Raw genomic sequence first — 11,586 nt, 5'->3', positions numbered from 1 at the left:
TCACTTCAAACAATTCTCTAATGTCTGATAAACATTAGACATATCTTTCGATACAATTTTCACAGATACTTTACGGAACTATCCAAGGAGAATACAAAAGTTACTTTATGTTTATTCACCTAACTTTCCTCATTAAGGTTAATGAGTTACTTGTTCGACATGAAGGTTGCATCCCCCCCCATAGGCCCCACAGTAGGCTCTCGAGGGTGAATCTTGCCTCAGATGATGTTACTGTTGCACAGTAAACAGCCATAGAAGAGAATCAGAAGAGCTCAATCAGAAAACAGGGGAACTTGTGGAAGTTAGTTCAAAGTGTTGATGTCAGAAGTTTAACTTTCTTTGCTCAAGCTAAGAAGTCTATGTGTGTCATTATTTTTGGATTTGAGGACATTCTGTGCCGTGCCAGGACTATGAGCGTGTGACAATTATCAATGATGAATATATCCGGGGCTGTTTAATAAACCTGACGCCAGTGCATCTTATTATCATTAATATGTATAAAGATTAGTATTAACAGAATAACATAGTTATTTCTATGTTGTTCCACGCATTGCATCGAGAATATGTGACTTTTAATATGTTGTAGCATTGTGACTATTATTGAACAATTATTCCACATGAGTAGATGTAGCAGCAGTAGTAGTGGGAGGAGTAATTACAGTAAAGGTGAGGCCTAAAGGTGCGTTCACACCCTAAGTAAAGCAATATTCTGCTCACGTTGAAGAACCCCATTTTACCCTCCCGAACCCTGAACCCTGCGCACATTTAATTTTGTTGTAAATGGGGGGTGGCTTGGGTAGTGGTGTTGCTGTCGCTTTCTCCACGGAGACAACACAGCGATTATGATCATGAGTGAGAGAGACGCAGAGGAACTGTCCTTACGAGGCTTTTGTCTGGATAAAAGAAAATCTGCGAAATACAGAATATGTTTGCGTTTTTGCACTTGTAAATAGTTAATCGCGTTTGTGGCCTACATTCAGACGTGAACTTATTCTTGCATGCGGGTTAAAACATTAAAACATTCGGGAGCGTGCAAATTATTCTAAAGAGGTCTAGACTCTGTGGCAAGCCCCGCCTTCTCCAGTGAACCAAGAAAACCTGCGCCTGGACGAACAGGGTATTTTTGATCAAAAACTCAACTTCACTATCGCACCAACCTGAACCGCTTGCCGTCATGTTTATTGTTTAATGGTAAAGAAGGGTCGTATGGACTATACGTCATCGAGCTCAGGTTGAGTAGACGTGCGTGTGCGCGTGTCGGCTAATTAGCATCTGTACCGTGGCCTGAGAACACCTCTCCCAAGTGTGCTCAGGCCATGGAATGGAAGTGGACTTGAGTACGGTTGGCGTGCTCAAACTAGCCAAACGATCTAGACTTCAGCACGGTACAGGTGTAAAAGGGACTTGGGCATGGTACAGATGGCCTAGTGTGAGTGCGCCCTAAGACCACAAAAATTAATTTTGTTATTAGTTTGGGCCCAAAATTGTAAGGATTAAATTCTAAAAGGCAATATTTCTACACAAAATGTATACGATTTCCAAATAGAGATTGTACGCCTCCAGGTACTCATTAGTAAGCCACCTCCATTAGTTAATTTACCCTCACACATATGTGCAAACATAAAATGTTACATAGTTTGGGATAGGCCAAGTCTTTATATATTTTTAAGTACTAAAACAATTCAAAATCAGAGCATCTTCTGTAAATAATCTTTATTTACATTTAATGCATACTTCAAAAAACAGCTTGGGGAAAATCTGACAGGGTGCATTTTCTTTGGACAGCACTATAGACTATTTTATTTGCAAGCAAATCTTGTATCGCAAGTGAGAGATGCATGAGAGCAGAAGTTTGCAAACCTTTCAGGCCGTAACCCACCTAGGAGATACTTTCAGGATAAACACAAACCACATTTTGTGTTTTTTTTGTGTATTTTGTGATGTTTGTGAACCAAAAATAAAGCGAGGCCATCCCATGGCCCAGTTGGTCCATCACAGGTTTGTGACCTACAGTTTGGAAACCACTGTAACCACTGCATTACAAGATACAAGATACAGCGATAGCAGATGCATTTAAAAAATGCAATCCTATTGTATTTGTTTTACTTTCTTGAATATACCGAACAACTTGTTTTTTATTTCTTTAGTTGTTAAACAGTACACAAAGGGATTTAAAAGAGATGGACCAAGAATGGCCCCAATCATTAAACCTTGTCGTTCCTCCAGCGTCAACACCAGGCCGATTCTGGTGAAAACAATACGCACAAACAATGGTACGTAGTAACACGCTACTACAAGCATATGACTGAAACATGTACTGAGCACCTTTCTACTCTCATTCTTAGATGACCTCAAAACAACAGATATAATCCACACGTAAGATATGCAAATGAAACCAAAGGTGAAAAATAATAAAAAGAACCATACGATGGTGGCCAAATTAAAGTAATATGAAGGATTGAGACAAGAGGTTCGGGCAACAGCCGGGAAATCACAGAAAGAATAGCGTAACCGGTTAAAACAATAAGGCATTGGTATCAAAAGCACAGGCATAAGAGTTACAAAGCCACAGGCAGCGACCCAAAGGAAATATGTTATTGCTATGGTACGAACATTTGTTAGTATGCTATGATACCTCAATGGAAAAGAGATGGCAATCAAGCGATCGAAAGCCATGACAGCCAAAGCAAACAGTTCCATCGTTTCAGCTACCTGAAAGCTGAACATTTGAATCAAACATGCCGCATAGGATATTGTATTGACACCAGCCAATAATACACCAATCATAGTTGGGCATGAACTTGTACTATACAGCATATCAACAACAGCCAAATTGCAAATCAGAAGATACATTGGTTTGTGTAGTTTCTTGTCTAAAATGACAAAGACTATGTTGAGAGTATTAGCTAACATGAGTAAAACATAAACAATTAATATCACCAAACCTATTTCCATTTGTCTTCCAACCTCCTCAAACCCCCCGATAACAAATTCTGTTATTTGAATTGAGCCATTATGCAAGTTCATTTTTTCACTTGACTCACTTGATTCACTGACAATCTATGAATGTTAAAAGTAAATCACAAAGCCAAAAGCAATCTATTGCATCACCTATCAATATTTATCGTAGAGCATACAATCATGAAACAGATCATAACTGTACAAGTAATCTGATATAAATAATGAACAAGCACTCAACTAATCGAATCAGTAACTACATTTTGTTTCATCGCCTTAGTTATTGCAACAAAAAAAGAGTTATTATTTAGAACAAAGTTTTGCTTGGACCTTTTAAGTCAGAGGGTTGTTTAATATTCATGAACTTGACACAATCACAGAGCCACCGTCCAATCAAATCCAAATAAGGCTGGATTAAACATAAGCATAACCATCACAGGGCAGGGGTTGACACTAACGGTTGCCCGCTCTCCCGGGGTACCTGAAAGTAAAATTTGGGCAAGTTGAGATTGATTTCTGGTGGCCCGAACGGGCAAGTGGATTTTTGAGGGTTTGTTAATATAAAGGCTATTTATTCACGTGTTTTTAAAAACTGCAGCACAAGCTTTTTTCCCGCAAAATCCCACAAAATAGATATATTGGCAATTGATCAGCACGTTTACATGCTGCCATTCCGACATGCTGCCAGTCCGGCATTCTACCAGTCCGACATGCTCCCAGTACGACTTGCCGCCCTTCCGACATGCTCCCATTCCAACATGCCCCCATTCCGACACCTTTTAGTACAGCCATTCAGACAGTCTACCAATCACTTGCGCAAACTTCAGGTCAACTTTGGGGGATCATAAATATTTAGTTCAAACGTGTTCAACCAAAAATAAGCCATTTCAGTATTATTTAACTGTAATTTATTTGATTAATTCCAAATTGTGGTTGTGATGATGTATGAAATAACCCATTCCATCAATTGAGAACTGCATTTTACAAGTGTGTTACGAGTGGTGGGGCATGCACTTATATAACATGCCCTGGGAATGTATAAATATTCTATGAAACTTAAAACTGAATAGCCCTGCTCTATGACTACATGTTGTGTGTGTGTGTGTGTGTGTGTGTGTGTGTGTGTGTGTGTGTGTGTGTGTGTGTGTGTGTGTGTGTGTGTGTGTGTGTGTGTGTGTGTGTGTGAGACGTCAACTTCATAGAGCTCCGAGAACATGACCTCAACACAGAGACAAACGCTCTTCAAATTAGCATATACATATTTGTTTTAGGAGTGAATTTGCTCCAAAATCGATTTGTTTGCTGACAGCCTGCTGCTGTGGAATTGTGGACAGGTGTTATGAAGATGTGAGTGGCATCTTGCGGGTACTGGACTGGATGCCTGGACTCTCCTCATGGATAACCGGCCAGAACCCCATCACCATTTTAATATGATGTGCATGTATTTACCTGTATGTCAATTGTGGCACCCATTGCACTCCTGACCATCCCTGGAAGAAGGGATCCCCTACACTGCGTTTCTTCTCAAGATTTCTTCCTTGCTGATTCAAGGGAGTTTTTTCTTGCCCGTGTGGGGGCATGGGTAAAGGGGGGTGTCACAAATATTTGGCCTGTTAAGCCCTTTGAGACTGTAATGGTGATTAAGGGCTATACAAATAAAATTGAATTGAATTGAATTGAATCTTCACTGTGTTAAACCATGGTTTAAAATACGCACATGTTCCTGTTTTGCTGTTAGCCGTAATAGTCTGCAGCTGTGGCTCATAGGTTGATTGAGCCACACCCATTCTCGAGGCCAGAGTTCTAGACTGGAGAGAGGCTCGAGTTGTGCAAGTGAAACGACTGTTGTGCTATTGTTTGTTTTAAGTAAAAATATGCTTTTTACCAAAAACATTGTGCGTCAAGGAAACTCTTTTTCAAATTTGGTGGCAGTAATGGGATGATTCCTCTAGCCGAGTGGAGGGGACCTACATTTCGAAGAACATTGTTCAAGGAGCTTCATGGCGGGCCGCAGTGAAAGGTGAGCAGGTAGACGAAGAGACCTGCTAGGAGAAGAGATCACTGGTGGAGTTGAACTGCTGTCCTGTGGGGTTGGCCAAAGCCTGAAGGAGGAATAGCTCGGGAACTCCTTGTTGCTGACGTGAGCCTTGTGGGGAGCTATTGCCAAGCCTTAACAGAACAGCAGTGGCGGAGGACAGCAATGGCTGAGGACTTCCTGATGACATCCCCTGGAGGACCAGTCTGCAGCCCAGGGGAAGGGCCGGTGCTCAGAGGCCAAGTTATCTGCTGGAACTGCAGAGGCCTGAGCGGATTTTGCAGGTGGTCTGGAGGTCTGGATGGAGGAAGTCTCAGAGCTGGGCTGTGTACTGTGAAGACTGCAGTGTTTGGCCATGAAGGAGTGATCTTGGAATGAAGATCGGAGGTCACCTGAGAGACTTTATGTACTGTTTATTTAGCACAAATGACTTGCGCAATTTTTTTTCTTTTTTATCTACTGCGCTTGAAACTGTGTTTGCAATCTTAAAAGAGGGCGAAGGTAATGGGAAGATGTGAATGGCATCTTCACTGTGTTAAACCATGTTTTAAAAGATGCACATGTTCCTGTCTTGCTGTTAGCCGTAATAGTCTGCAGCTGTGGCTCATAGGTTAATTGAGCCACACCCATTCTGGTGCTCCTTAAGAGGGCCAGAGTTCTAGACTGGCGAAAGGCTTGAGTTGTGAAAGTGAATCCACTGTTGTGCTATTTGTTTTTAAGTAAAAATATGCTTTTTACCAAAAACATTGTGCGTCAAGGAAACTCTTTTTCATAGGTGTCATCAAAATTGGCCCATGTAATAAGCAACGCCTTTAAGGTGGGAACAGTCATGCGGTTCATCTCGTTTGTCCAAGTATTTTTCATGATGGAATAAAGATCAGTTCAACGGGAGCATTAGTGCCAGGCAGTCACATGGGAAATTACACATTTATTTTTGTACGGAATCACCCTGCTTCTGAAATGCGCGAACATCTCCGCCCAGCTCTCGTCCACCCAGTGGACGTTCGACGCGATCGTCTGTTGCCAGGCAGGTTTGGAATGGATGACGTATGGATTACTTAGGCGGTACAAATTCGGCACCCGGTACAAATTTGGTGTGACACCGCCACTACGACAATTAGACGTCAATGTCGGCGTGGGGGTATGTCGGAATGGAAGGCCGTCCCCGATCAGTGCACTGTCTTCTTTTCTCAGTGAGTTATCAGACACATTGCTTCAGCCGAACATAGCCCCGCCTTCTGTCAATCACTCCGGTGCGGTCTCTGGCAGTGATTCAACGGTGTTAGCTAAAGGTTGGCCAACACAGCTAGCAACTCAAGTGCGGTTTGGAAGTACTTTGGTTTGAGGCAAATTACCAAGGAAAGTCAAAAGACAAAAGATGTAAAAAAAATTGGACCTGCGCAAACTATATATTATGTGAAAGCTGAGCCTCTGTCACACTAAATTTGTACCGGCTGCCAAATTTCTACCGGGCGCGTCATCCATACGTAATCCATTCCAAACCTGCCTGCAACAGATGATCGCGTCGTCCGTTGCCGGGCAGGTTTCAAAAAACATTCGCGCTCATGTTGCCAAAGACGAAATAACATAGTACAGTTAACGGATCGCTAGATAACACTTGTTTTTACTTTATATTTGTATGGTATTTCATTTTTTAATCAAATTTAGCTAGTAAACTGAGTGTTTAAAGCGGGTTTCAAAAAACATTCGCGCTCATGTTGCCAAAGACGAAATAACATAATACAGAAAACGGATCGCTAGATAACACTTGTTTTTACTTTATATTTGTATTGTATTTCAATGTTTTATCAAATTTAGCAAGTAAACTGAGTGTTTAAAGCAGGTCAAGGACGAAATAGCACAATACAGATAACGGATCGCTAGATAGAAGGTTCGCAAATGTTCGTGAACTTTTCACGTCATTTGATGCGATCGTCCGTTGCCAGGCAACGGACAACGCGATCATCTGTTGCCGGGCAGGTTTGGAATGGATTACGTATTGATGACGCGCCCGGTACAAATTTGGCAGCCGGTACAAATTTAGTGTGACACCTCCACTGATTCCAAACCAAATCATTCTGTGACTAAAACTCGTAAATAGCAACTTAAGAAGAAATTTCCCCTTTTCTTTCAAAAATTAAATTATTTTTGTCCACAAAGTTGAATCTGATCGCATAGAACCACAAATTAACAGATAATCCAGTGTCTAGGCCAAATTTACAACTAAACATGGTGTTTACAATCAATTACTATGAGAGGTTTCTGAGGAAAAAGGTAAATTGCCTTCAATCAGAACACATGTTCTTCCGCGCAATCTAGTGGCCATATGTGTATTTGCGAGTGTTTGGCTTGGTGTCATTCGATTATATTTGCCCTGAACTTTAAATAGAGCTGTCAAGTGTCAACATTTTAAAATATCTACCTGTTTGTGTCTCATAGTACGACAGTGCTACTAGGGCTGGGACGACGCATCGACGTAGAAATTTCGTCAATGCGAAAAATGTGCGTCGATTCAAAAAATCCAAAACGAAGATGGCGGCAGCGGAGCGTAATAACGCGAGTGGCTCCTCAGACTTCCAAAAGTGCAAGGCGACACGCATTCGTTCTTCAAATGTATGGGATTTTTTTCATTTAAAAGGAAACGATTCGGTGATATGCCGGCTTTGCAAACTGCAGATGGCTTTCCATTCCAGCACCACGGCAATGCACAAGCATCTGAAGAGGCGCCACCTGGGAGCAGCTGCAGATGACCGAGCACCGTAAGGTTTTTTTCAACTCCCTACTTTGCACTCAATGTTGAAGTAGGCTATAATACATTGTCGACACCTAAAGTTTTAGGCTATTCATAAGTTCATAAGTTCAGCCTATGTTCATAAGTTCATAAAAAACATAAATGTTGAAATCTGAATATTTTTTATTTATTTTTTGTTGGAAAAGCACTTTTTTATATTAGCTTAAAGCCCCCAAGTTTACAAAAAGTTACTGTATTCTTTCAATAGCTCTAAGAAAGGGTGGCTGGTTGACCTTTTTATTTTTATATTGAAAGCTAGACATCATAATGCATTATTTCTGTCTTGTACACTCTTACTAGAATTGTATTTTCGAATTTTTAAAAATTCTATACTTTGTTATTTTTATGTGAATAAGGAATTAAAATATGCACTTTTTTTCCAGTAAGCTAGGCCTGTATTTTCATAAATGTTCAATTCTGTTGGTTCAGGAAGGACGGAAGGCCTTTGTGTTTTCAAGGCTTCAAGGTTTCATTGAATGCTACCTTCTAAGAATGCATTCCTTTGCACTTTTTTATGGAATTTTAAGGCAATAAACATGCATTGCAAATGCAATGTTAAGGAATTCATGTTTTTTTCATTCAGATATGTAAATCAACATGTGTAAATTGCTATTAGTCAATTAATGGGGAGATAATCGATAATCGAATCGAATCAAAATCGAATCAAACTGAAAAAATGAATCGTTAGATGAATCGATGCATCGAAAAAATGATCGCTAGATGAATCGTTTAAAAAATAATCGTTTATCCCAGCCCTAAGTGCTACCAACTGATAATTATTTCAGGTGGAAATGTAACGCTCCAATTATGCTGTGTTTCAGCTTTATTCATTTTAACCAAGTTGTATCCACATTGAATATTTCCCTTGAACAACAATTTTTCTATCGTCACCAAGATGACAGATTATAGGCCCTGCTGTCGTGGAGATAAACTCTATTTACTTTGGGTATGTTCTTTTCTGAAAAAAATAAAAAAAAGTTTTCCCCTGATATTTATTTTATTGGTTTAGTTCAGGGACATTGCACACTGAGAGGCTAGTTTTCATCTGTTGTCCCCTGCCAGATATTCAAAAGGCAACCTAAAATTACAGAAATAAAATGCTATATATTAAAAATGGTATAGAATATCAATATTGTGACAACACTACTATAAACGAGATTGTGATTATTCAGTTAGACCTACAAAAAACGTGAAAGTTAAAAAATACATATCTTTGCTACTACATTGGACATTTAGTTATGTACATTTGCATGAAATCCGGATAAAAGCATGCAGGTCTACATATAACTGGGCGATAGCTTTAATAGGTTGCAACGGTGGCCTGATATCCCTTCATGGCATGATGTAACCGTTCGGTAGTAAACAAAGAGAAATTTGTTATTTTTTAAACGCTTATATGTGTGGAAGCTAACGTTCAGCTTCAGCCTGAGCTAGGATGTGTTTTCTGAGCCCCCCAAAATTTTTGCCAGGTATTTGGCAAAAAGATGCCCGTCCACGATTCTGATTTTAATTTGGGCAAGTGAACATGACATTCGGGCAAGTCGAACATGACCTGTACTTGCCCAATGGGCAAGTGCTTTTGAACCTTAGTGTCAACCCCTACAGGGACATTTTATTAGGCAGGTAAAGATCTATTTATGAGGATTATTACTAGCAGAAGTAGTCTTTTCTAGGTTATTCCACAAGTTACATCAAGAATATGTTGTGCCTTCAAACCAACAAACTTTAACTAACTAGTTAACCACTCTTAGCTGTGGCATTACGCATCAATGGCTTGAATGAGGAAATAGAAGACGCTTGACCCATTCCTTTAGAGCTCTTGATCTATACATGTTTGAAGCATTAGAAAATGGTCTCTGCTATACCTGAGCAGACACCATGAGGAGGCATTTGCCCATTTACTTAATAATAGATGTTGACCAGGCCTGCTCAATCATGAGTCCCCATGCAACAATAGTGCAGTCTTGGAGCGAAGGCAGGATTATATTTCACTGCCTGTGTTACAGGTTTAACTATGCATGTGACAAATAAAGAATCTCTTGATCTCTTGAACAGTACAGGAATGCTGATGGTGTGAAAATACCTAGACAGACTTGGATTATGATTATTAGTTATCCAATTTGGTAATCAGATACAGACTTTCTTTTAGTATTACTACAGTAATTTGGGTAGAGTGGTTTATATTTTCATTGATCTGGGCATTCAAACATGGCACACGCAATTTCAACCTGACATCGGGCCGGTCGGATCAAAGCCCCCCCATGCTTTTTTGTGATTATGACCTGTGGCTCCCTTCCTGGGCAACGAGCGGTGAGGTTGCAGATTTCAACCAACTGAATACCGCCCCCCCGCCTCCCATTGTTAAGACAGCATTAATAATATAAACAGACGGTTTGCTACCTAAAATAAAGTGTCAAATCTGACTAGCCTAAATGACATGAAGTTGGTGAGAATCACCAACTTCAGTCAGGTTGGGTCCCTGCTCGAAAGCAAGTCAGGTTATTGCTCAGGGGCCGTATTCACAAAGGATTTTAGGGCTAAAAGTAGGTCCTAACTGGCGAATTTAGGAGTAACTCCTAAAAACAATGGGCGTGTCACTCTTAAATTTTGGACTCCTAACTTTTTTCACTAAGAGCAATTCACAAAGTATTTTAGGCCTAAGAGTAGCACCTAAGTCTAGAAGAGCTTAAAAGTCCTCGAGAGGACTCCTAACTCACTAAGACCTATTCACAAAGGATCGCAAAATGGCGGCGAGACGAAATGTGTTGGAGACAATGGAAGACTGTGAGTTGATAAAGAGATATAGGCTTAATCGTGAGGGCATAAACATTGTTGTGGAGTTAGTGCGGGATGCAATAACATCCCCGACTAACAGAAACAATCCGATTAGTCCCGAAGTTAAAGTTTTGGCAACACTGCGCTATTTAGCAACTGGGAAAATGCAACTTTGCAATTCCGACTATTTAGGAATATCGCAACCCTCAGTCAGCCGTGCCATAAACCAAACCATCAACGCGCTCTCTAGACCACATATAATCCAACAGTTTAACCGGTTTCCTTTGGACATTCAACATTTACACAGGATCACAGCCAACTTCATGGCAATTGCAGGTATGCCCGGTGTGGTCGGTGTTATTGACGGGACGCACATAAAAATAATCGCGCCATCAAATGACGAGGACGCGCTCGTCAATAGAAAGAAGGTGCATTCCATCAACACCCAGGTTGTTTTTGATGCAAATTTTAACATGCTGGATGTTGTAGCAAAGTGGCCTGGAGCTACCCATGATTCGCGCATTTTAACGGAGAGCGGTCTGAGGCAGCTTTTTGAGAGGCACCATGTACCAGTTGTTTGTCACTTGCTGGGTGACAGTGGCTATCCCTGCAAGACGTGGCTCTTGACACCCTACCTCAATCCACAACCGGGAGCACAGTTAACGTATAACATGTAAGTGATTACGCAGATTACGCTTAGTCCTATGCGTAAAACACATCGTATTGGCTCTTTGACGCCTTTTATTTGTTGAATCCATATTAATTATTGTTAACTGTTTTCCTTAGAGCACACAAACATACACGAAATGTTGTGGAGAGAGGAATTGGGCAGCTGAAACGTCGGTTTCATGTCCTCCACGGCGAAATTCGCCTCACACCAGAGAGGGCAAGCACAGTCATCACTGCATGTGCCATTCTCCACAACCTTTGCAAGCGGAGGAACATTCCACAGCCAGAAGATGATGACGATGAAGAGGACGATGATGATGATGGCGACCAACATGACGAGGAATTTGGCCGTGTGGAA

At 40.9% G+C, this 11,586-nt stretch overlaps 1 protein-coding gene across 1 annotated transcript; it reads right to left on the bottom strand.

The window, feature by feature from the left end:
• Positions 1 to 2,088: 2,088 nt before the first annotated feature.
• LOC115561088 (olfactory receptor 6N1-like) lies at positions 2,089 to 3,027 on the bottom strand. Its single transcript, XM_030380887.1, has one exon. The coding sequence runs from the start codon at positions 3,025 to 3,027 to the stop codon at positions 2,089 to 2,091; it is 939 nt and encodes a 312-aa protein (XP_030236747.1).
• Positions 3,028 to 11,586: the final 8,559 nt, after the last annotated feature.

This window comes from Gadus morhua, chromosome 16 (genome assembly GCF_902167405.1).
Source record: "Gadus morhua chromosome 16, gadMor3.0, whole genome shotgun sequence".
Lineage (NCBI taxonomy): Eukaryota > Metazoa > Chordata > Actinopteri > Gadiformes > Gadidae > Gadus > Gadus morhua.
This window is presented reverse-complemented; position numbering and strand designations above follow the sequence as displayed.

What these genes read in the sequence shown, in the direction of transcription:
- LOC115561088 (XM_030380887.1), bottom strand. Translation starts at nt 3,027, where the DNA reads ATGAACTTGCATAATGGCTCAATTCAAATAACAGAATTTGTTATCGGG.